This window comes from Pseudorca crassidens, chromosome 18 (assembly GCF_039906515.1).
Source record: "Pseudorca crassidens isolate mPseCra1 chromosome 18, mPseCra1.hap1, whole genome shotgun sequence".
NCBI classification, from domain to species: Eukaryota; Metazoa; Chordata; class Mammalia; order Artiodactyla; family Delphinidae; genus Pseudorca; species Pseudorca crassidens.
In genome coordinates this window covers 4302350-4329277 of record NC_090313.1, presented here as the reverse complement: position 1 = coordinate 4329277, position 26928 = coordinate 4302350, and the positions used below count along the sequence as shown (strand labels likewise).

The window sequence follows — 26928 nt, the reverse complement described above, 5'->3', positions numbered from 1 at the left end:
TATGTAAGTGTTCTTATCACAGATAAATAAGTAAATAACTAAAAATAAAGAAGGCAGAAGGAAACTTCTGGAGGTGATAGTTACGTTTATGGCATTGATAGTGGTGATGGTTTCACAGAGGTACAGTTATTTCCAAAGTCATCCACTTGAATGCTTAAATATGGACACACCTCCATAAAGCATTTTTTTTAAATAATGAATACTTTCCAAAATTAACAAACATTATTGGGTTCAGATACTGAACCCCAACTCTTCATTCAGCTCTTGTCACACATTTTCAGAAGTAGACATTCAAAAGAAAATTTCATCACTGTGCAAATCGGGAGATCTAGTTTCAGTGCCAGGCTCTTCCCTCAGAGCTCATCATAATTTCATTCTTCTTCATGATCTGCTAACCAATTCTAATAACAGTGATATAGGTTCCTATGGTTGTAAGTAACTCAATTCAATATCTGAAATCGACATAAATGTATTGAAATCATAAAATAACTGGCATTAGCCACCAGTCTTCATAAAATGTTTTAGCCATTTACCTGGAGAAGAAGTGTCTTCTGTGTTTAGTAAGGAGAGAAAACACTGGAACAACAAATTTTTCCAACAAATAAATCAACCTGCCTCGGTTTCCTGTTCCTACTCAAAGATAGGAGGTCAGACTAACCTCAGTGGGTATTTGGTTAGGGAGCAAATTGCTTTAGGAACAGGATAATGTTACTGAAACCACAAAGCTTAGAGAGGGCTCTCATTTAGGCTTAAACAACAAATGAACAGCTGTTCTTTTCAGTTTAAGGAAACAAGCTGTTCTGGTACCTGAAGAATACAGGCTATGGCTCAGCCAGTAAATTCTGCAAAGTGTGGAGGGGGAAGGGTGGAGCACGTCAGCTTCCACGTCCTCACCGACTGCGCTAAGCATCCTCTTGGGCATGTGTAACGGGATCTGAAAACAGCAGCATTGGGTCCTTCTCCTGCAACCCTTAGCTCAGCTCCATCGCAGATTCAGTCCCCCGAGAGGGCCCAGCCTTGAAATGTCCCCACAGTAGATGGCCCTGCAGTGCCGTACATGCAGGGATGGGATTTCTGTGTGGAAAACTATCTTCCGGCCCGATTAGAAGCAAGTACAACCCTGGCCAAGAAACAGGTTACCTGCTGCAAAGGCTGCTCAGGAAATGGAACTCTGTGTATATTTCACACCAGGACACTTGTAATTGAGTGTTTCACCTCCATACGTTTACTGAATAATTCGAACGTTCTTCCGTTGTACAATTAGAATGAAATGGTGGGACGGGCTTGAAGTAAGAGAACTTGAGAGCGTTGTCATGTAAATTCTAGGCAGGTGCTCTGAATCCGTTTTTTATCTGCAGAGTGGCACTGGCTAACCCCAGGAGCCAAGGTAGAATTTCGCGTTCTTTTTTATTACTCAGCTCCCATATTGTCTGGGATGAGAGCCTCCGGCTTAATTACATGAAGTGCCTGAATGAATGCCACACAATTAAGGCCGCATCCCCGGGCGGTCTGCTTGGCCGCGGGCTCCGGAGTGAGATGCTTCCGAGGAAGGGACCATATGGCGTGAGTGGATTCGTTTTGGTTGTGTGGTCCTCGGCACCCACCGCCTTCACCGTGCCGGCAGCTCCCAGGCTGCAGCCGGTTGGCACGTTAGCAGTCACAGCCGAGGGAAACAGCACACCTTCGGTAGAGCTCACACAGAATCATCCCGGGGGTTTTCAGATGAAGGCTAAAAGGGCTTCTCCAGGGCCTCTCAGCTGGCCCAGGAAGTAGGGTGCAGGATTCCCCTCACTCTTTTTGTTTTTGTTTTTGCGGTACGCGGGCCTCTCACTGCTGTGGCCTCTCCCGTTGCGGAGCACAGGCTCCGGACGCGCAGGCTAAGCGGCCATGGCTCACGGGCCCAGCCGCTCCGCGGCAGGTGGGATCTTCCCGGACCGGGACACGAACCCGTGTCCCCTGCATCAGCAGGCGGACTCCCAACCACTGCGCCACCAGGGAAGCCCCCCCTCACTCTTCTGTATTATCTCCTTTCTCTTGCGTCTGCATCTCCACCAGCAGTGATGTAAAAGCCAGGCACTGAGTTTGAATTTTGGATGCTGTGTTTTAGAGTCGTAACAGATAAACGCCTAATAAATGTGGCTGTGATGACAGTAAATAATAGCATAATAATGGCATCAAAATAACAGTAACAAAAGCAACACACACACCCCCAGCATAATGAGGGAGGAGGAGAAGGAGACAGAGAAGGGGAATATCATCTTGCCGTAGGAGGTGTGGAATTCAAGGCAGTAGCGTGGGGTCCTGCTCTTTACATGTCCTGTTTTATTAATAGTCCTCATTTATACATTAATCTGTATGACGGTTACCTTCATCCTTTCAGGCTCAAAAACAAAAGGGGCAAGTATCTGTGTTTGTCCCATCTCTCGTACACATTTAGTAGGAGACATGTTAGACTCAGAATTCTATACCCTAGACTAAGAACCTAGCTTTGCTGTAACTTTTTGCAGTTATCATGTAATCTCTGTAAATGTCGTTCTGCGGTTGCTGTGAGAATTCAGTGATGATACGGACTGATCCATCATCATACCTGGAATCTTTAGGCCCTGGATAACTCTTCCCTGGTGTTTCTCCCTTCCTTCCATCTCTCTCTCCCCACCTTGCTTCTCCCCTGACCCATTCTGAACTCCATAGAATTGCATGTAGAAGTTAGGGATGACCCTGGCCAAGCTAGTCACCCAGCCTCGGACAGAACTCTCACGTGGGCGTGCAGCTCTGGGGTGACATCAATGGGGCAGCTCTTCCACCACTACCGCCCACCTTTCCCCCACCCCCACCGCCGGCAACTCTTCCCAAGGACTCTGCTCCTAGGGGGCTCTTGAACCAGGAAACCCATGGGCATGTGAAGGCCACAGTGCCTTTGAATGGTGTAACCATTTTCGAAAGATGACAGCAGCCTAGTTACCATCATTTGGAAAGAGAGGAGAACTGAGTCTTGCACAGTGGCGTGAGCAGTAGGTCTGGAATTGTCAGAGTAACGATGGAAAGACTTTTCCCCTTAATAGAGTCACATGTAGATCCTGAGGGGCTTAATGATAGTCCCAACAGATGCAAAAGGAAACTCAAGACCAAATTCCAGTTCTGAACACTCCAGGAGACCCCAAGCCCATGGCAAAAGACAGCGAACGTCCCCTTCCAGTTCTTCCTGTAAATATACAGGGAAAGGGCGTGCCTACTGAGGAGGGGATGTAGGTGAACCCACTGGAAACTGTCAGGCTGACGAGGGCACAGCAGGTGCAGAGAGATGTTGGGGGGGCAGACGGGCAGGTGCCTGTGATGAAGACTCCACGTGGTCCTCTGAGCAACTCAGGCTTTGCTCTGCCGCAGAGGAGATGGGCGTGGCGGGTGGAGCAGAGCCCGCCCATCACAGGACCGTCAGCTCCGGGGGCTAACACCCAGACCCACCGACAGCCCTAGCTGGGATTTCTAAACCTTAAGACTCACGGAAGAAGACAAAGAATGGGTAACACTTAACACAATGGATTTTTGTGTGAGCTAGAGGATTTTGGACGTTTTGCTTTCGCATCCTTTTCTTTGAAAGGAAAGGAAAGGGATCCTCTTTAGTTGAAAAGCACTTGTGCAAATCCTCTCTCTCTGTGTCTCATTTCTCCTTCCTGTCCTCCCCCCAACCTCCACGTTGAAATAGATTCTCTTTCTCTCTCAAGCCCCCTTGTACTCCTGCTTCTTCGTACCTCTCAGCATCTTCATGACGTATGTCAGTCCCGTTGCTAGGCGGCTGTTACGCTCAACCCACCACTCAGCATCCTGAATGCTGGAAATTGGCCCCAGATGGCTAGAAAATCACGCTTCTGCACCTGCACCGCGTTTAGCCTGAGAGCAGGAATATGAACAGCACAATGACAATCCAGGCAAGTTTGTGGAAGGGGCAAAATGCATCCCCGTTTGACCGTAGCCAGACGGCTGCGTTCGTGCCACACGCCAGGCAGACAAACCACCCAGGGCCCCGTGGGGACATTTCAAGGGAACGGTTAGAGAAGAAACTGTGTCCTCGTCCTATCAGAACTGAACCTTGATGAGCGAGATAACCTGGAGGAAAACAGAAATACACAAAGATTAGCATGGATAGAATGTAGGACTCGTAGATTTCTCCAAGTGCTGCCCATGCTGTCTTAACATTCTTCCTTGCCGCTGAAAAGCAAAACACCCCAAAACTTTGCTTGATTCTGTTTCATGCTGAAGCTGATGACCTTTTCTTTATTTATGCCACGAACCACGAGAGCCCGGTCCTCGGGCTTCTCCACCATCTGCTAATGTCTTGGATCCGTAGGATTCTGGTTTCTTCTGGACGTTGCCTCAAGTCCTCCATCACAAATCCAGCAGCCCCTTGTCAGTGCTGACATGCTCGCACCTCTCCACGAGGGTTAGTGCTGTGGACCCCATCTCCCACCCTGCCTTCCCCGGGCTGCTCTGAAATCACACAGTCCCAGCCCCACCTGCCCCTCCCCCCCCCCGCACCTGCCTTCACCTGCTGTCCCTCTCCATGTTTCCTCCGACGGAGAGTTGCCTCCATGCTCCATCTTCCTCTTTCTGTGGATTATCCAGGCCTGTCTCAGGTAGAAGGAGGTTAACGGGAATCCTCAGGCATTCTTTTGTTGTTATCAAATAAGTAATTAAAATATGTCCCTACTAAGAGAAATGTCATCAGGTCTTGGTTTTCTTATTTCAGTTTCTTATTTCTTGGTTTTCTTGTTTAAGTGGTTTCGGGATTGAAACTGTCACGACATAATTTTCTTTGAGAATGAAGTCCATATTCAGCAAACAGAAACAATTTCAGAGAAATTGCATCTGAGTTTTTTTAAAGCACTAGCTTAATATATATCCCTTGCATCTTTCTAAGGCAATGATTCTGCAATTTCATGATAGTCAAGTAAGAGTCACTACAATGTTTAACCAGACGTCTACGGTCACTGCATAAGCCCTTTTTTTTTTTGTCTCTGGGACCATGAGGGATAGAATGTCAAGGTTCTCCTTGAAACTAGAAGGAACAACCACTTTTGAAAAGAGGAGTATTTATTTCATCACTTTCCTTAGGTTCTATTGTACTTTACATTTCTTAATTGTTAGCTTTTTCTCTGCTACTTCAACTTCAATCTACCCATCTTAGAATACAGAGACCCCAAAATGAAAAGGACCAGTAATGAGGTTCTTTCACTTATAGTTTTGTACGGTGTGGTCATGTCTGTTATTCTTCTATTGTCATCATATTCTCGATTCTGTGAGTGCATTGAGGAGAGGTTTCATGAATCCTTGATGTAGAAAGAGCACTTAATGACGAGTGTGTGTGTTATAGAATTTTTCAGTAGCCATGATGGGACTTGCTGGGAAACCCCACACTTATATACTGGCAACTTAGGATGTAGACTGGCAGGAAGGGGAGGATGAAAGTCGTCAGAGACACGTTCCCAAGAGAAGTGAGGCAGATGGAGCGTCTAACACAGTTATAGGTTTCAACTGTGTTACCCCGAGTAACAGAGAACCCTGAGTATTCAGAACCGTAATGGAAAGAGGACCAGTTTCCCACATGGTAAGTACTGTCCCGTTCGGTCAGACAGAAGGTCGTGACAGAGAAGAGACTGACTCTGGCTGAGGAATTGACAACCAGGGAGGCACTAGGTCTGGTTCGGGGGTGTTGGTGACATTGGTCTACACCTCCTTTGGGAGTTTCACCTCCACTCCCCGTTTCTGGTTCTCCTGAGTTGCACTGACCGTTTCCTTCGGTTTATGCAGCATTGGCCCAGGGAAATAACTACTCTTCCCAGACTACTCCATCTCAGTAAATGTCAACGTCATCCTCAGTCTCCTAGGTCAAGAAATGACGTCATGCTCTCTTCCCTTCACATCCACATCAGTGCACTGGGAAATCCTATTGGATCTGCCTCAAATATGGACAGAGTTCAACCAATTCCTACCATTCCTGTTGCTTCCATCCTGGGCTGTGGGAAGAGCGTACAGAGGGTCTCCCCAGCCCCCCACTTGTTCCCTCTGCCTGCTCTCAGCCTCACAGCTGTGACGATTCTTTAAATGTCAAGTGATGTGACTCGTCTGCTCAAAGCCTTGCTCCCCGGGACTCTCAGAGTCAAAGCCAAAGTCCGTGGCATCACCGGTGGGGTCTTCGTCCTCACCCTGTGTGGATACCTCTGTGGGTCCATCTCCTCCATCTTTCCTCCCTCTTTTCTGCTCCAGCCATGCCTGCTTCCTTGATTCCCTAAGCAGGTACCATCCCACCCCAGGCTTCCAGACCCCATGCCCTCAATTTGGATCCCTGTTCCCCAGAGAGAGCCATGCCTCCTTCCTCACCAGCAGGTATCTGCTCACCCTGAAACCTTCCCTGCTCTATTTTTCTCCATCTCTCTTGTCATATCTGACATCCGTCCTCATTTCCATTTCTATTATCTCTCTCTCCATCATGGGATGTAAGGGGTATAAGGATCTGTTTTGTTTCCTGCTGCATTCCCAGTATCTGTTTTGTGCTCAGTCAGTATTGGTTGATTGATTGAATGAGCCCGAGTGAATGAGCCACATGACCCAGATTCTGGACGTGGAACTAGGTGCCAGTCACGCCCCTCACGCCAAACCAGAATGAGACAAGAGTGAGTCAGCCGGGAGAGGTAACACTGACTTCTCAGAGTCGGCTGGTTTATCTGGGATGCAGGGCAGGTGTCAGCCTGAGGATAGGGAATCTTCAGTGGATGGAGGTGACCACCTCTTGGGCAACAGAGGCCAGGAGGGTGTGGGGAACGAGAGCAAAGAAGTCCCTTCTCCAGTCACACCAGCACTCTCAGGACCATGTGCAGCTCCAGGCTCGGGCTGGTTATTTCCATTTGGTCTGAAATTTAAGTTTCTATGAGATCATGCTTCAGTGCAGTGATGGGCCCGTGACACCACCCAGAGATGACACTCACATTCCAAAAGACAAGATGTTTTTAATTACACTAAAATAGAGTACCTCACCCTGTCTAAGATGACGTTTTTGTCTTTTCGGTTGAAATGTCAGAATTATACCATTTTAGGTGTCAAAAGAACAATATAAAATGAGAAAAAAAGGCACCAAGTGTTAAGGTTTTTTGTTCTGACTTGTTAATACTGTATTCAGATACTTGAATTATGTCAATTCACTTCTTGGTGATAATTAGCAAAGTTCCAGAATGAGACAATTATAAAAGAATGAGAAGATAATTTGAGCGATTTCATTGCATTGTGTGACTCTGGGTAAGTGGTGGAAACGCGGTGATTTTCCTGAGTGTTTGAATGAGTCTGTATGTCATTATGAGTTTAGTTTACTGCTAAAGAAAAGCTCAGTCACCCAAAGGTCAGAGAACCAAGAGCTCTCATCTCTGCATGTCCCGTATGCTGATGGTTACTGTGCGTTTGGGACTTTGGTGCTCAAGCTCGTCTTTCACTCTGGAACTATCTGGGGCCGGGGCTGCTTCCTTCCCGCCTCAGCCGGAGCGATGGTGGTGGAGACATTGCCTCCGGAGTCAGGCTGCCCCAGGTTCAATCCCAGACCCTTCCACCATCTGTGTCAGGTCCCTAGGGCTTCCCTCACAAAGCACCACAAACCGGGGTGCTGCGAACAACGCAGATGTACTTCTCACAGTTCTGGAGGCCGCAAGTCCAAAATCAGGGCATCGCTGGGCCCTGACCCCCTGAGACTCTGGGTGCACCCCTTCCTTGCCTGTCTGGGCTTCAGGTGGTGGCCCCGCAGTCCTTACAGCTGCGTCACCTCCCTCCCCACCTCCATCATCACGTGGCGTCCTCCCTGTGTCTCTGTGTTTACGTGACATTTTCTCTTCTTGTAAGGACACCAGTCCTGTGGGAGTAAGGCCCACCCTGCAGACCTCCTCTTAACTGCATTACATCTTCGAAGACCCTGTTCCCAAGTCAGGTCACGCTTCTTCTGGGGAGACACAATTCAACATCATCTGTGTGAACTTGGGCAAGTGACTTAATTTCTGTGACCGTCAACTTCTCACCATCAAAAGGAGATTATCATCCGTGCCCCCTGCGTCTTGGAGGAGTGTGCGAAGTGACTAATGAAAAGTCCCCTGCATTCATTCGGTGCTCAAGAAGTGTCATTCCCCATCCTCCACTCTCCCAGCCCAATTTCTTCATGTATGCATACTTTCTACACGCATAGGCAATGGAGCAGACACCATGGGATGTGCAGAGATGACCCCGAGCCCTGGGGAAGCTCGCACACTTTGAGGACAGATACAAATTAAATTAATGATTACAACAGAACCTAGAATTTGGGTCGCACACACGTGCGGTACTGAGAGAGGGGAAGATTACCTGCTCAGCGCTTTGCCAAGGGCCTCACAGCAAGTTTGCTGCAAAGCTGGACCTGAATCTTGGTTTAGATCCCCAATCCAGTTTCTCTCCTATTCACATGCATTGCACGGTTATGTCAGTTATCACCTTTGAACCACTTAAACATTATAACACAGAGTCCCTGTTTGCCCGCTGATGCTCCGATGTCATGTACCAGCATCTTTTGGGGATGCCCATCACCTTCGGGTGGTCCCTCCACTGCCCCCGTACACTCTCCTCCCGGTTCCCGGCCTTCCGCACACTGCAGAGTAGAAAATCATATTCTTGCCTCTTATCAAAACAAAAAAAAATCACTGAATACTTCCATCATCTATAGATCATTTGAGACCATTCAGTGTGCTCAAAACGATGAGCAAGATTCTTCAGAGCCGTGCCTCTAGCGCTACAATTCCTGTTCAGTCTCTGTTGCTTGCTATTTTTACCCCCTCCTGTACCCTGAGTTGATACATGAGCGAAAATCTATGTGTGAGAAGGGAGGGTGTTGCTGATGCGGCCGTATTTATTTTGTCTGACTCACGGCGAGCAATATCATGACAATTCTCAATCCAGGACAAATAATACGGTAAGTTTTCGGTGACAGTATGCTAAAAGGATTTTAGAGGGGAAATGAAAGTCTGCTACTGAAAAGGTCACACAGGTGTATTTTCTCAGGATTCATGTTATACCCCAGACCCACAGTTCCTGCCGCGCTTCCCCCTCCAACCTCGCTTCTCTACCTCACTTGCAGAGATAAAGATGTGCGGTGGCCGCCAGTGGGACGCGTCCAGCCCTCTCAGTGCCCGGCTGGATGGGGGTGGTGAACTGGGTGTGTAGGCGACACACCGCCTTCCTTAGACGTCCTCAGGAAACAAAGGACTCATTTGAGAAGATGCCAAATTTGCTGCAACAAACTTTAGATGAAAAGCTGAGATGTTTTACAGAAAATAACAGAAAACTTAGGTGATTTAATTATCACCTTTGAGTTCCCAGGGCAGCCCAACGTGTGAGGATCATAAACACACCAGATGCAGTTAGATTTTTTTCTCATTTCTCCTGTCTCTCTCCTTCCCCCTCTTCCTCCCCCTCCCCTTCCTCCCCTCCCCCTCTTCCTCCCCCTCTCCTCTTCCTCCCCCTCCTCCTCCCCCTCCCCCTCTTCCTTCCCCTCTTCCTCCCCCTCCTCCTCCCCCTCCCCCTCTTCCTCCCCCTCCTCCTCCCCCTCCCCTTCTTCCTCCCCTCCCCCTCCCCCTCCCCCTCTTCCTCCCCCTCCCCTCCCCCTTCCTCCCCCTCCCCTTCCTCCCCCCTTCCTCCCCCTCCCCTTCCTCCCCCCTTCCTCCCCCTCCCCTCTTCCTCCCCGTCCTCCTCCCCCTCCCCTTCTTCCTCCCCCTCCTCCTCCCCCTCCCCTCCCCCTCTTCCTCCCCTCCCCCTCTTCCTCCCCCTCCCCCTCCTGCTCTTCCCCCTTCTCCTCCTCCTCCTAATGTGGTTTGGCTTCCATGTCAGGCTAAATGCCATAAGTGCAAATGAAAATTTCACATAGATTTTTTTTAATGGGTCATATAATTTTGAAAGGCATTTTTTTTGGAAACCCATAGGAAAACTTTATATAGTCATGAATTTCAGCCAAAGAGTGAAATTTAATTATTCTGAGGAACTTTCCAAAAATAAAATGTCCTTCTTTTAAAATACTCAGTATCTACTCCATGGGGAGGAAGCTTCTCTACCTCTCACTTAAATAAAACTTTTGGGTGTTTTGGTGTCCCTTCATTATAGATACTAACTACCTCTAGATTCACTCTCAAACACTAACAGAGAATGTGGGAATACCTTAAAAGGTGTATTTTAAGAGTATTCTACAAATTTAAATGAGAACTAATAGATTCATATTCTTCCTCTTCGAAGTTTCATTTGATAAATGGTTTGCATCACTCCTGATAATATTAAAGGTACATTACAGGATTGAGAGATATATTTGGTTCCTTTTAAAATCATTTTCCTTGTAAAGGACAAGGGCTGTTTCCTGGTGGTCCAATGTGAAATGCACAATGGATGGAGATTTGGGGGCACGTAGGATAAAGTAAGAATGGGAAAAGTTTAAGAAACAGGGTAACAAAGGCAACCCTGTTGAAGATAATCCTTTGATGACCAATTCAGTCATGGCTTTCCTGTCCCCACTGCTTTTTGCAGGTATAAGCCCTTGGCCGAGACCCTCCCGGACGACAAGAGGATGCTGCCGGCCGAGGAGAGATGCCGGCTGGCTCTGCAGCAGTGCCCGTTACCAGGCTGGCAGGTGAGTGATCTACAAGCTCCTACCAGAGCAGTTGGGGTTTCCAGTAGCGGGGCCGAGTCCCCACGGGGAGCTGCCCCAGTCTCACTGGCAAAAACAAATTGCTGTGATGTGTTTGGCAAAGAGAGATGCTAAGTGTAGTCCCTGGAAACATATCAGTCCTTCTGACTCACCGGTTTCATCAGCAAATGCAGGATGCAGGAAGCTCGGAGCCTCTGTTTATAGTGCGGGGAGAAGTCCGGAAGCCCCACTAAGTTTGCCCACATCCCAGACCCCAGTGCTGGTACCAGAGCTTTCTGGAGCATCTGAAAGGGAGCAGAAGTCAGAGGAACCAAAACGGGGGGGATTGAAAGAGCTCAGGGGTCTGCTGGAGGGATAGCCAGGCTCCCAGAAGGAGGAAGGAACAGGAGACAGAAGAGCAGGGAGATGTTCCCCACGAACACAAGGGCACAGTTTGGATTTTGTTTAATCCCTGAAGCAACTCAGAATGCCACCGTGACTAGGGTTAGGAAGAGAAAGAGGAATTTGAAAAGGAAAAGAACTGAGAAGGTAATGTTAGAGCAATAACAGGAAATAGAATAGAGTCCACCACACCAGGAATTATTGCAGGTTCCTAGATATAAAACATCTGCAAGTGCATTGGTGGCAAAGAGCTTGGTGGCCAATAGCTTTGGCAAAACATAAGCATTACTGGAGAGCAGACATACATCTCATTTTTTAAAAATGAGAGGGAGATAGAGCATCTTCAAGTGAAAATGCATGATAGTTGATGAGGCCAGAAAAGAGTACTTCAGTGCAGAAATGACATGAAGAGAAGGTTCAGAATTGCTGACGTGTCTGAAAGCGGCCCCATGTGGGTAAGACAGGTATTGAATCCTGGATTGACACTAACACCCTTATCTGTCTACGACGAAGAACTAAGAACCTCGCATTTTAGCATCGATGAGTAACGTTTTCATCGTCTGTGCCACCCAACCTCTTTCTTTATTATCCTGTCCCCTGTTCTTTCCTTTTTTTACCTAATAATGGAGTTGAGCTTCAAATAGCGGTCTGAAGGAGGACGCTCACACAGTCGGTAGTAGGCATGAATGCACACTTGTGCCAAAAGATTGGATAAAAAAAGGAGGAAGGAGGACTTGCTAACACAGAGTGATGTCAGCTAGCCCCGCTCCAGTCAGTGGCATAAGATGTGGGCTCACATGCAGAATTGTTCCACAAGCCTGTAGGCGGTGAAGTTATTTCAACTGACTCATTGTCAGAACTTTTAAGCCAGTACCTGAACACTAGTGTTTCCTGAATATAGAACACGAAGATTTTCTCATTGCATTTTGTTCCTTAAAAAAACACAGATAAGAATAATTTACTTTATTAATGTTGAGAAAGAAGGTTGACTTGTCGAGACAAAGTGAGGGAATCTGGAAGAATTCTCCACTGTGAGAGTGACCAGCAGGGACCATAACACCTGACCAGCTGTCGTTCCTCTGAGACACCTGTGTAGAGTGTGAGGTCAGACGTGAGGCGGCAGGGGGCTGGGGAGCAAGCCAGTGCGCGTGTGCTAGGACACTTGACAGTGCAGCTGGGGACGGTATGACACTGAATCCCACATACATTGGGACTTCGAAAAAGTGCATCAAAATGCAGAAGAGTTCCCATTTCATTACACTAGTTTATTTTCCCTCACTCTTTATCTCCCCAAAGGAGGCCAAAAATACAAGACAGAGAAAAAAAAGAAAGGTATTCATTTGCTGATCATGTTTGCTTATACGTTCCCTACGGAATAGTTAGGAAAGACAGCTTTCTCCAGCTTCTCCAAGATGTAACCTTTCATATACTTGATGCTATAAGGCAAATCACTGACTTCACAGAAATAAAGCTTATTCATGTTTCACTCTTGTGCTAGTCAAACAGCAAATGAAGTTTTTTAAAAAATTATTTATTTCTGACCTAGAAAGGCAGACCCCTCCGTTTCAGAAACAAAGCATTTGTTCGAAACGCAGTGATAGTTACAGGCAGAGTTGTTGGCGCTATCTTCTGGTTGGTTAATGAAGACGAGGATTAACTAGGAGCTGTTTGAAACAACAGCAGGTCGTAACGGGTGGTTCTTGTATGGGCAGATCTGAAATTGCTGAGTCCAACGTACACTTCCTGTGAAGCCGCCCGTGTTCATCCTTTGGCTGGGTGGTTAGCGTGAGATTAATAGCTATTCTTTTTTTTTTTTTAAAGCTTTTTTTTTTTTGCGGTATGCAGGCCTCTCACTGTTGTGGCCTCTCCCGTTGCGGAGCACAGGCTCCGGACGCGCAGGCTCTGCGGCCACGGCTCACGGGCCCAGCCGCTCCGCGGCATGTGAGATCTTCCCAGACCGGGTCACGAACCCGTGTCCCCTGCATCGGCAGGCGGACTCTCAACCACTGCGCCACCAGGGAAGCCCAATAGCTATTCTTCTCCAAGGTTTTTAGAAGCGATGCTAGAACATAAAGGGATCGGAGTCATCCTTTGCTGCGTGAATCTGCGTAGAGTGTTAGCTAGAAATTCGATTCTCTTAGCTAAAAATATGATCCTTTAACTGTGGCCCTGATGGGTCTTGGGGATCTTGTGAGAGGGCTTCCTTTCTCCCAGACATCGATCAGAGCCTGTGCAGGAAAGCCTCCGCGTCATCCGTAGCGGCATTCTAGCCCCATCGTTCCTGCTCTTTTGCGCGTTACAGCAATTCCATCAGCGGTGCTGAACACCGGGATTTCCTTCTGTTTCAGACGAGGAGAGACGTCTTCCCTTCAGTGTTGTGCGTTTGTTTACCAATCCACGTGTGCTGTTTATTGTTTATGTAGCCGTGGGTTTGGAGTCGGTACGTGAGGCCCTGGAAATCCTGATATTTCATAAGTAACGCTTCCTCTCATCCTTGGAATTTGTTACAACTATTTATAGGGTTTGTTTTGTTTGCCTTATTTGAGTTAAGCCCTATAACAATTCCATGCAGAAGAAGGAAGGTAGGCAGTGAACAGGAATAACCTCATTTCAGACATGAGGAGGTCGTCTTAGAGCGAGGCGTACTGATCAAAATACAAGGTGCGGCGAATATTTCGTTTCGGTGGGGAGGCCCCTTTGCTGGGACCAGACCCGGGTCTTCTGTGCTGTGTTCTTTCCACAGCACTCGCCTCGATCTGCCCCTTTTAATGTAGCTACCGAAAGCCCCTTTCCTCAGACTACAGAACTTGAAAGGCATGGGTTATGCGTCCCGGCCTGAGCTCCGATCAGAGGCACTGGTAGGTTCGTTTATGACTGAGCTCCGATCAGAGGCACTGGTAGCTTCGTTTATGAGTCTGAGCTCCGATCAGAGGCACTGGTAGGTTCATTTATGAGTCTGAGCAGACTGCTTCCTGTAGTTCGTGTCTTTTTTCTGTTTCTGATTCGCCCAGTAGATGGAGGTAAAACAAGCTGGCTGCTTCCCGTTGCTGGCGATTCTGATCGGAATGTTTCTTATGCAAGTGTCAGCCCACTGACCCTTCAGCAGCCAGGGCTTTTGGAGGCTAGGTCCTGACTGCATTTTGCAAAGAAAAGGAGGAGAAGGAGAAAGGGAGAAAAGAAGGAATTGGACTCAAGGGAAGAAGTGTTTGACTCTGTCCAGTGTTTAATGTCAGCTCTAGTGTGAGAGCGGAGACCTAGATGCTCCGGGCATCCGGAGGAAACAGCAGGTGTGGTGACGATTCTCAGGCCAGATGTGAGTCTAGGGGACGCTCGCCTCGGTTCACCCCTTGGGCAAAGGCAGGTGGAGAACAGCCCTGCTGAAGCGTGCAGGTTGCCAGCTTTGCTCGCGACCGAGCCCCCACCTCCGTGTCCTCTGCTTGTTCTCACTCCTGAGGTTACCCACCTTCGACCACGTTGCTGCCTGTCTGTCCTCCACCAGCGAGGAAGTGCATCCTTGGAGGCCGCGGCTGCCCGGTTTGCTGCTGTGTCTCCAGCACAGGTGACGGAAAGATGCAGGCAGACACTGTGCAGATTTGCAGGGCCAATAAGTGAGTCTGTGTCAATAAGAAGCCACCAAACCTACGCCTATAGTTTAGATACGAGTATACACAGACATATAGAACCTGGAACCTGTTAGAACCTGGAACAATTCACAAAAACCTAACAGTGCTCATATCTGGGGAATGGTTTTGGAATGAGAATCAAATGGAATTTTTAGCTTGTATCTATGTTTAGAAGGTACATGTATCTATGCATTACTCCTGTAATTACAAATGACTTTTAAAATTTGTAGCCACTCCCTAAGTATAATTTAAGTGGAATATTGTGTAGGGTCAACTTAATTATTTTAAGCTTTTATGAAAAAAACGGTAAGTCACACTGACAGTGCTTTCCCTAAAGCAGTTTTGTTTCCAAATAATAATTAACCTATTGCATAATTTACACCCCCGGCCCTTTCTTCTCAAAGCCATCTTCACAGGATTCGAACTGGTCCCCACAAGTTCGGGCGGACTCACTCAGGCCATTACTCCCTTTACGTACTCACCATCACCGTTTTAACAGAAGGGGGTTTTAATTTAACGAAAAGTGGAGAAAAATCATGAGGCAGTGATGGTTGGAAAAGCATCCTGTTCGGTGGTGGTTTCTTGTTCATGTTGATGAAATGACATATTTTAAAAATATGCTAAAAATATGCTGAATCAGAGCTTTATCCTTATTTCAAGGCAGAATTTAAGTTGCTCAAAAAGAAGTAGAAGGTTCTTGAAATGATTTGAGTGGACTCTACATGACTGCCTTCCAGGACTGTATTCTGTCTCACCAGAGGTATATTTTTCTTTATGAAACAAAGAGCCTGTGGCGTACTTTGTTTGTGGTGAAAAAAAAAAAATCTACACAGTTTGAAAACAAGTGAAATTAAGCTGCTAGTTATTAACCTTCTACTATTTGGTGTTTTTTAAATTATTCAGGTATTTCATTTATTTGAATATATACATTTTTAATTCAGTCCCACTTTAAAGGGTAACTTTAAAAATAACCCCTCCGGACTGTGTACATTTAATCAAACACTTTCTGCCCTGATTTCCCCCAGCCATAGACCAGCGACCGGCAGGCACTTTGGCTCACGTGAAACATGCGTGTTTTGCCATGTTATGTCATTTATATAAAGGGAAAACTTTTGAAACTAATTCTAAGTGGAAAAATAAATGGTATCATCTGATTTTCACACATTTTATATGAATCAACTGGTTAGAGGATGCTTTCTTCTGTGAAGTTATTTGAATGCTATATTCATTTTAAAGCCATCTGGAGGGTGACGAAGAGAGAAACAAATCTGTTAGAGCCCGTTCATGGGTGCCAGGGGTGCCGTGCAGCCCCCAGCACTCGTAGGGCCCAGGGGGAGCCGGGCTGGGGGATGGCTGACCCCCACTCAGCAAGGCTTTCACAGGGATAGGTTGCCCTGTCGTTCCAGACTTTTCTAGAACTTTGGGGTGAGAGGAGCTTTGCGGACAAGCAGAGTGTCCTGTGTGACACCTGTTTGCAGGACAGCGTGGAAGGAGAAATTTTGATGATAACCTGAGAGGGACTTCACGTTTCCTCTAAGGCTGTACGAATGGGGGGTGAGACACGGGAAGGCTGCCGGTGACTCGCTCAAGATGGTACAGACAGGAAGTAAGAAACGCAATTAGAACTTGAACTTGACCTCAACGACCCACCTGATATGATTCTTGCCCTTGTGTGCGTGAGAGAGAAAGGAAGAGAGATCTGAAGGAAGTAACAAAGGGCAGACTCCACATTCAATGATATACACGTTTCCTGTTTGTGCTTATTCACTAACAGAAACAATGACAGGACTTCCCTGGCCCTACCATTGCAGGGGGCGCGGGTTCGATCCCTGGTCAGGGAACTAAGATCCCACATGCCAAGTGGCGTGGCCAAAACCATAAATTAATTAATTAAAAAACAATTATAATAATTATTTTCTTCATCATCATCCTTTAATGTAATTTTCATTCCTTATATCTTCTCATGTAAGGCATGGCCTAGATTCCGCTGCATGTCCCTCTAAAATATACAGCCTTGGAAGGATTCACTCTGACAGTACCAAGAATTACAAGATTAACGTAACGTTAAATAAAATCATTGGATGAAGGAGTGATTATTTCATTAATCCCAAATAGTCCAGTAGAGAAAAGATGATAAAAGAAAGAGCGAGAAACTGTTAAAAGTTTTAAACATGCTCCACTTTCTGTACATCTTTGAAGACGAGACCATTGTATAAGGGCCCTTGGCTCTCATTAGGACAATAAATTAATGGTTTATAGCCTTTGTTTTATTACTCGAGGGGCACTTCATAAATCAACCGTAAGTTCAAGCTAGAAAATAGCCTATAAAATTACTCTTTCTCTCATATTCCTCCTCTTTCTCTGGCATTATTAATGTTGAAAATAATCAAAATTAGGGATCTAAGAGTCTCTCTTGGTACTATGTGCATTGGAAGTACTATATATATGCACGTATATGTGTTTCCTTTTTTCTCGTGTACTAAACACGTACGTATACACATATATATGAATATAATTTTGTTATAGTGTTCAATCTTTATAAGAAACTTGAAAATTAGAGAAGAAAATATAGATCACCCACAACTGAACTACCTAAAGATAATTACTCCAAACCCTTGGTGTGTATTCACTCAGTATTTAAAAATAACATTACAGATGTTTGATTCTTGGACAGTGTGTCTCCCTTTTCACTCTGAACTTTATTGAGGACAAATATTGCATCTCTTTTTTTCTTATATATTTTCACACACACGTGTGTGTGTGTGTTTCACGATCACGTCTCCTGGGGTCTGGGTCATAGTAGACAACCAGTGTTTGTTGAATGAATGAACGAACGAATCTCCTACCTGTTATCACGTTTCTTTTGGAAATGGAAGTATCCACAATCGAGTCTGGCTGATACGTGTGATAGTCCTTTTTTAAAGTCATTTTATGTTTTCCCTCTCAGCCTCATTAAGCAAAAGGCTCACTGTAATATCTGGCACTCAACCGTTGCTAAGTGAGAACAGGGTATGCCTATGGCTAATGCCATTTTCAGGTCTTAGGAATCAATCTACTTTCTTGTAACTCCAGGTCAACAGCCTTACTGAGCATCGTTTGTGTCCTGAAATTACACAGGCAGTTGTGATGCAATGTTAAGGAGGAATGGCCTGTCCCCCTCACAGGGGTCTTACAGTCTAGTCTGGAGGGGGATGGGAGGTCTGTACCGTGGGCAGTGAACGAATAAATAATTACAGGTTAGGGTCCTGTAACTCCTCACTGGTAGGGAACCAAGGTGGACACTGTGATGGTGAATCCCAGGGCCGCTCAGGTGGGCGGCCATCAAAACAGGCATCTCCACAGCCACCACGTTCAGGCTGAGACCTGAGGGCTGGCAAGGAGCCAGTCACGTGATGGGGCAGGAAGCAGGGTGGGGTGGGAGCCCTCTGTGCTGTCCCAAGGGGAGGGCAGCCCAAGAGAAGAACTCAGATGGGAGCAGGATGGTGGAGCCCCGAACACCCACCAGTGACAAGGGGAGAGACCACACCGTGGGGCAGAGTTTCTCAGCCTTTGTTATTTCACTGTTGCTCCCCTCCATGGAAAAAAATGAATGAGGGAATGGGACTGGAGGACAAAATCTTAGCTGTTACAGTAGTTTGTGGCCCTTCAAGGATCAATCTTCCTGGACAAGCTTGGTTCTTGACAACTACTGAAAGAATGGTGGTCCTGCCTACACCCCATCCAAGTCCATCTCTTCTGCATCAGTCTAGTGTTCCCCACTCCAGACTGAGGTGGTCATCCAATAAGCCCTTATTAAGCATCTGTTGTATGCCACCAATCTTGTCATAGCTAAGCGGGGTTTTGCCCATCAGAAGCCAACGTCACCCTCTGAGGCAGAATCCACCTTGCTGAGAATGGACGCTTAGAGGGACACAGGGGCCAGAACCAGGGGGACTTGTATGAGCAAAGCACAGTGTTCAAGTTCAACGTGAAGCCACTGATGAGCTTTAAGGAGGGTGTTAACATGATCTGATTTAGGCTTTAAACATGAAAAAACGTATCAAGCAAGACTAGAGCTGGGAAGCCAGGCAGTGAACTTAAGGTCATGACCTACGTGAGACAGAGCAGAGGTAGACGGATAGAGACGGTAGCTGAGGCAGAGAAGGGACGGAACCTCACAGGGACCTTCAGACAACAGTCTTATCACATGTAACTGACTCAAAGAGTGAACTCTCCTTTAAAACCGGCACATTAGTTTAGGTCAGGAATGGGCTCCAGCTCTTCTGTGCAGGTGTGAATTTGCTGCACAAAATATGTGTGGCGCTCCAAAAGATGGAAAAGACCATATATTGCTTATATGTGGAATCGAAAAAGAAAAAGAAAAGAAAAGGTACAAATGAACTTATTTACAAAACAGAGATAGAGTCACAGATGTAGAAAACAAACTTATGGCTACCAGGGGGGAAAGGGAGGGGGAGGGATAAACTGGGAGACTGGGACTGACATATGCACACTACTATATATAAAATAGATGACTAATAAGAACCTACTGTATAGCACAGGGAACTCTACTCAATACTCTGTAATGGCCTGTACGGGAAAAGAATCTAAAAAAAGTGGATGTATGTATATGTCTAACTGATTCACTTTGCTGTACACCTGAAACTAATGCAGCATTGTAAATCAACTCGACTCCAATAAAAGTTATAGAAAAAGGTGGAAAGGACCTGGCCCTGCTGGAGTTGAAAGCAGAAGACAGTTCATGAAAGTAAACATAGATGAGTCTCAAAGCAAGCGTGATCACACCACAGAACATTAGGAAAGCTCGGTAATGTTTCAAAAATCTAAAACTCTACAGATACTCTTAGAGAAGATGATGAGGATGAAGGGCTATGAGGGTTCACATTTTTAGAAGTAAAGCCGACATCCAGGTACATAAACGGCAGTAACGTTTCTGTTGCTGGCGGTGGCCATGCTCCAAGTTTGTGTCTGTACCCACCCCGGTGAGCACAATGGCTCCGATTGTGTTTATGCTGCTGTTAATCATTTATAACATACATTCCACAGGGCAGGTGAATATTATTGACATCATTGAGCCCATTTTGTCAAAAAGACAGAGACTAAAGGTGCTCCCTAAGTGAATCCATTAACTTACCCCGTGCACTTTCCTCTGTGGTTTTGGAGCTAATCAGCCTCGTCTGGGATTGGCACTGGTTTGGTTTGCACAACGTGTCGCTATGGGGTGAAGAGATTTGTTCTTTCTGTGAAGCACTCTTGACCATACTGGTACGATTTCCATAATGAAATAGTACATAGGATCACATAGTGCGTAATTCACTCGTAAGCACAAAATAGTAGTTTTCATTCATCACTGCTTGCTGTACAGGTCATACTGTTCTAGGTGAGAGTCATTAATTTTTCTTAACCTGTAATTATATGTAATTTGAGCCAAACCACTTTCTTCAAATACCAGAAGATACAGTACTCTTTTAGATGTGTGTAGCTGTAATTATCTTTTCTGCATTGAAGTTAAACTTCAAGAATAGTCTATTTATAACAAAGAGAAAAGAACTTGTATTTTAGTACAAATGTATCCTTTGAGGATGTTTAAAAGTACAGTCAGAGCCAGACTGAACATTAGAATATTTATATTTAGTAGTTTTTCAAAGCCAGCATGAAAATGTAAAATCCTGTAGTATTATTAATAAATATAAATATGCAAAATAGTGGTCTTCTGTAGAAACTTAAGGAATCAAAGAAGCAAACGGGGGAAATATGTGAATTCAGCCTGAAAAAGATGGCTTTTAGTTAAATGGTTGTTTTACTGAGCTTCCTCAAAGGATAAAGCAGATTCTATCCATCCTTGTGGTCCTAGAGCCTGGCACAGTGCCTGGTATTAGGAAGGCCCTAGGCACATGTTTGATTTGTGACTGGAGGGATGGAGGGGTGGATAGATAGAAGGATGGAGGGGTGGATGGAAGAATGGAGGAATTAAGGGAGGGGTGGAAGGATGGATGGAGGAATTAAGGGAGGGATGGAAGGATGGAAGGATGGATGGAGGAATAGAAGGATGGATGGAGGGATGGAAGGATGGATGGAGGGATTTAGGGACAGAAGGGTAGATGGATGGAAGGATGGAGGGATGGAAGTATGGATGGAGGGATGGGTGGAAGGATGGAGGGATGGAGGGATGGATGAAGGGATTGATGGAAGGATGGAGGGGTGGATAGAGGGATGGGTGGAAGGATGGAGGGATGGAAGGATGAATGGAGGGACGGGTAGAAGGATGGAGGGATGGGTAGATGGATGGAGGGACAGAGGGGTGGATGGACGAATGGTGAGTGAATAGATGGATAAGACAGACAGATGGTAGGATAGGTGGGTGAATAAATGTGAGGCAGGAAAACCAGGAAAAGATATGAGATACAATGCACCTAGGTACTACATGAAAATGATAGCTAACCAGGAATGTGTGAAGGACTGTCCATAGCATGCCTGTGGGAATGCTGGGGTTTGGGAGGCTGCTTCTGTTTGAAAGAGATTACCTGGTACAGAAAGGAGAAAGATGTGTGTTTTAAAGGAACACAGTGACATTCTCAGATCAGCAGGAAGAAAAACAAACCTGATGGGAGAGAGACACAGACATCAAAACACATAAAAAAGTGTGTTGTTCTTATGATTGCCAATAAAGCTATTTTAAAAACTGAACAGATTGACATTGGTAGCGCACTTTAAGAGATAGATACCAGGGCATTTTTTGAAATTCTAATATTACAGTAAAAGAAGTTGACTACTTTTAATCTAGCTATGATATATCTTGTCTTTAAATGGGAAGTATTTGTTTGAACAATGCTTAATGTTTTTAGAGCAAAGGAGATTAAAATTTTTAAGCATAATCTTTTGTCTGTAATACGAGCATAAAGCATTTTGCAGCAAAGATATAAGCATCCACAATAAACTATTTCTCATTAAAATATAATCTGGTAATTATATGTGGTAGTTATTAATAAAAAACCTTCCAATAATATGACATACGAGACATACGAGATAGCATCTCACATAACAATGGCAGCAGCGGTGACACCATTCAGTAAGAACCCTGTGCTCAGATGCTGTAGGCCCTTGATATTGTCTGCGCAAGCCTTGAATTGGTTTCTGCTCTCAGGGAGTATGTGGGAAGTTAGAATAAGAGTCAATAGCATCTCTTTTAGAGGAGTGAAATGTGTTAGATCTTCCGAGATTAATAAAGATCATATTATGGAAGGCTTTGAATACTAAACCCTGAAGTATGCATTTTAGCTTAGAGGCAACATAAAACCACGGAAGGTTTCTGGAATATTAATGAACTGGAGGCAGTGGGCAAGGTGAGTCCAAGAGTAGGTAAAGAATTAGAGGATGAAATAGGTCCTAGATTTTGGTTTACAATTATACCAGAATGTGATGGTACCAGAAGTATGAAACTTAACATCTTTGTTTCTTGAACTGCATGAGATGCATTTTTATAAAATGAATGAATTCATATAGTTTAAACAGATATAATTTTTTAAAGATTCATTTATTTGAAGTAAATTAAATTTTAAATATCTGAGTTCATGTTGTAGCTCATGTCCCTGAAAATCACTTTCTTTGAAATTCTGCTTTTTCCATTTTGTCATTCCATCTACTTTCCTTCACCCAATATGTCTAAATTATGACCTTTATATTTTTCCAACATTATTCTAGTCCACAAATACTTCACAGTCAAGTTGAACATTCAGACAGGTATACCAATAATGACAAAACCGGGAATTCAGTGGTATTCTAGAGATATCTTCAAGGTACATTAGTGACATAGACACACTACTGTAATGAATTCATTGTTATAAAGTATACACTAGACTGAGAGCTCGTGAAGCCATCTGGGTTTTGAAGGATGAACAGGGGCTTATCGAGTAGATGATTCAAAGAGAGATGAAGACAAATACACAGTAGACGTTAAGCCAGAGGAAAGAAACAAGTTCCCCTTTTGGAATGGTAAGAACTATGATATAGTTTGAGAATAGATAAACTTGGATGCATTGAAAAAGGATCTTACTACAGAAAGTCTAACAAACATTTCAAAAGAGTTTGAGCAATATCCTGAAAATCATGACCTGCTATTAAATAATTTTTTTTTGCGGTACGCGGGCCTCTCACTGTTGTGGCCTCTCCCGTTGCCGAGCACAGGCTCCGGACGCGCAGGCTTAGCGGCCACGGCTCAGGGGCCCAGCCGCTCTGCGGCATGTGGGATCCTCCCGGACCGGGGCGTGAACCCGCGTCCCCTGCATCGGCAGGCGGACTCTAAACCACTGCCCCACCAGGGAAGGCCCTATTAAATAATTTTAAGCGTGAAAGTAACATAGCGAGATTGATGTTTAGAAAGATCACTCTGGAGATAGTTCTGCTAGTGGTCTGCCAATCAGTGAGGGGTGGTCAGATGGGGGATGTCCCTAAAAAGGTGAGGCCAGTGCTGTGCGCATCCTGCCATGGAAACGGGAAGTATGGGTCCCTTTACGCTCCCAAGAAGGGCAGCCCTCCTCTGCGTCTGCCTCTCTGTGATTGAAAGCAGTAATCAGGGATGATGGTGAAGGGACGGAGCGCCAGGGGAGGAACCCCACAGGTGCCTCCACATCTCTCTCTACTGCAGCGTCCAGTCCGCCTACACTCCATGGCAACCGCCCATCCGGCCCTTGTCTGTCCTCCTACAGCCTACACCTCTAAAACAATCCCTGGAAACTGTAGCGGTAATCGAAACTTTCGAAGTCATCGATGACAATTGTGTTTAATCTTTTAAAATCTGTCACTTCAAAGAAGAAAAAACAAAAAACCTAATGGTTTTCTAATAAAAATAGCGAAGACTCTAATTCACAGGTGGTTTACTTTTACAGGAGTCAGGATGACATTACCATTTTCATCTCACATAGGAGATGACGCATCTGGGAGTTGCACTTTGCATCTAGGGAACACAAGCAGAGGACTCAGGAGGAGGACGTGTCAACCTCTCCTTTTCTCTGGTTGTGAGAGCATCTTTTTATAAGAGAATGCAGCCAAAATCAAGAATGTAGGTGATCTGAACATTTGGTCTCATTCAGATGAATCTTAATTTGTTGGATTTGATATAGCATACTAAGGCACTGATTACAGAGAAACGGTACATGAATTCATCACGGAGACAAAATTAAAATGGCCAACACTTTTCTCCTAGTCAGTGTCATTAATAGTGTAAATCCTTGAAAATGTTGGGATCTTGTCTGGGTTTTTCCTGATGAAGATAGATTCCTAGATTTATGTCCCACTAATCCACAGTATCAGTGAGAGCAGAGGCCGTAAGGACTAAAATGTATTATTCAGAACGGTGTCTGAGGAAGGAATCTGAAATACTACTAAATAGCTAATTTCATTCTTTAAGGAGAAAGAAACATTTACTAAAAGACCAGCACCGCCAAACAAATGCTAAAATTTCTAGCGAGCATCTCCAGATATAGGCGACATAAGTCATGTGGTAAGCAATAAAAATAAAGAATGAATGAACCTACCTATTGGATAACTGTAAAGTAAACCCAACTAGCTAAATAAAAATTTTTTTTAAATCATCTGAATGCGATGGCAGTACAATACCCAGCCATTTGCACAAAGTCTTCAGCTGTGTCTTAGCAGGACACTTGCAGTGTGGATTCAGACTCCCTTCCGCCCCCCCTCCCACTGGATCAGAAACCCAGAAGCCCTCCTCACTCACAAAGCCCTTGGTTTTACCTGCGCAGGGAGAATTTCCATGAGTGTAACCACACCAGAATCTCACCAGGAGCTTGGGAGCGGCCCCGTCCTCTGGCTCCCACCTTCCCTGTGTCTGCCTGTCTAGCATCCCACCTTCCCTCGTACGTGTCCTGTGACTCACGTTCCCATCCTCTCCTCATTATCCCAAACCGTGGATCCCAGCAACACCTCCTTTTTTTGCTGCCTCCGAGTCTGGCCTGACAGGCAGATCTGCCATGTGAAACACTCAGACCACTTCTTAACTACCCACTATTGAGTCCTGTGAAATTCCTAATCATTGCGAGAAAATCCATTTCATCCATGTTTACTCCCCTTCAAGTTTAGCTTTCCTATGTGACCTGACAACTGCCTATTTCCTGAAAATACTCTACTACGAGGTTTCACTTTTTCTCATCTTCCTTGTCTTGGTGGAGGAGAGCAGTGCAGCTGAATCATTGCCCCGACGTTCTATCTTATGCTTTTTTTCTTTTATTCCCTCCATGGTTTATCCTATCACCTACTGAGTTCCAGGACTTATTTCCAGCTTGATGAATGACTTCCGGGCCTGGCTTACATGTTCGTCGTCCATCATACCTTCTTTTCGTCCTTGAGGACGTTATCATCTGTCTCGGTGACTCATCTTATCCTAAGACCTCAGAATTCCTTGTCTTCTCTTTCTAATCTGAATCCACCTTCCCCACAACCCCACCACTTGTGAAGTGCAAGAATTCATATCCTTCAGGAGATGTAAATATACATGTGCAATGGCAAATACCTAATGCAGGACAGTAAGTGAAACAAAAAGTCATTCATAGCGTGCTGTGGGAACACAAATGAAGGTCACCCAAGCCCTACTGGACGTGGAGAAAAGGATATCAAAAATCCACTCCTGGGGGCTTCCCTGGTGGCGCAGTGGTTGAGAGTCCGCCTGCCGATGCAGGGGACACGGGTTCGTGCCTTGGTCCGGGAAGATCCCACATGCCGCGGAGCGGCTGGGCCCGTGAGCCATGGCCGCTGAGCCTGCGCGTCTGGAGACTGTGCTCCACAACGGGAGAGGCCACAACAGTGAGAGGCCCGCGTACCGCAAAAAAAAAAAAAAAAAAAAAATCCACTCCTGGAGGTGGGGTAAAAGGTAAATAGAAGTTGGCCAACAGACAAGCAACAGTTGTAGAATCTTCCAAACCCAAATAATTGATTTCATTATACTGTCCTGCTCACAGCCCAGCCCAGCAACCCATTTCTCCGGCCAGTTTTAAGCAGGAACTTTATAAATTTTGAATACAGTTTCCAAAATTATTTTCATAAAAGTTAGACGGGATCCTCTTTAAATCTTTTAGTGTATACCCAGTGTTCACAGGAAAATGTCTGTTCTTCACTATGTGGCCACCGGTTACATGTGTAGCCCCTTCCCTCATCACACTGCACAGGGCTGCACCTCGAGATGGTTTGTCGTCTTCTGTTCCTTGCCTAGTTTTTCTGTCCCACATTTGTCTTTTCCCATCATCCCTGGAAAATTTTTATATCCCCAAATCTAGCACAATTCTCAAGATAAACCTACTTTGATTTTTGGAACGGCTGTTAGAAATGTCACTAGATGATCTTATTTGCAAAGCAGAAATAGAGACACAGACGTAGAGAACAAATGTATGGATACCAAGGGGAAAAGGGTTGTTGGTGGGATGAATTGGGAGATGGGGATTGATGCATATACACTATTGATGCTCTGTAGAAAATAGATAACCAATGAGAACCTACTGTAGAGCACAGGGAACTCTACTGACGGCTCTTTGGTGACCTAAATGGGAAGGAAAACCAAAAAAGAGGGGATATATGGATACGTATAGCTGATTCACTTTGCTGTACAGTAGAAACTAACACAACATTGTAAAGCAACCGTACTCCAATAAAAATAAAATAAAATAAAAGTTGATTAAAAAAAAAAAAAAGAACAGGGTAAGGAGTAAAAATAAACTAAAATCCAATCCAAGACCAAAAAAAAAAAGTCGCTAGAAGAGATCTTAGTCATCCCATGCAGCTGTCTTCCTGCCCGGGGTCTCCACTGAATGAAGGGAGTAGAACTAGAATCCAGCTCTTCCACCACCATCCGGAGGTCTTGTCCCCATGGTGCGCTCCCTTCATACGTTAGTTCTCCCAGAGTGGTCATTACTGCTTCTACCCATTCTGTAGTATCGCTGCCTCTAACTCTCTGGGAGTTTCATTTCGGAACCCAAGTTTGCGTGAATTTTGCTTCGGGGATTGAGTTTCCTGCAGCGAGTTACATACCACAGTCGACAATGAACAGAAAGATGACACGCTCCCTCCTTCCCAAAGCCTGCCTCACAGATTTGCTCTGTGGTGCTCACAGACAGTACCAACTGTTCTTCCTGTTGACTGCCAAAATCATTCAGCAGTTGGGAAGAAAAAAAAAACTCTATGAATTATGGAAAATCACTAGGGAGAGAGAATGGCACTACAATGGGGGGA

The 26928-nt window shown here is 45.4% G+C and overlaps 1 protein-coding gene across 1 annotated transcript in view; it reads left to right on the top strand.

The window, feature by feature from the left end:
* MYO16 (myosin XVI) overlaps positions 1-26928 on the top strand; it is a 427770-nt gene that overhangs the window by 326417 nt on the left and 74425 nt on the right. Inside the window, 1 exon segment of the mRNA XM_067712857.1 lies at positions 10570-10672. Within this exon segment, the coding sequence (XP_067568958.1) occupies positions 10570-10672 (103 nt within the window).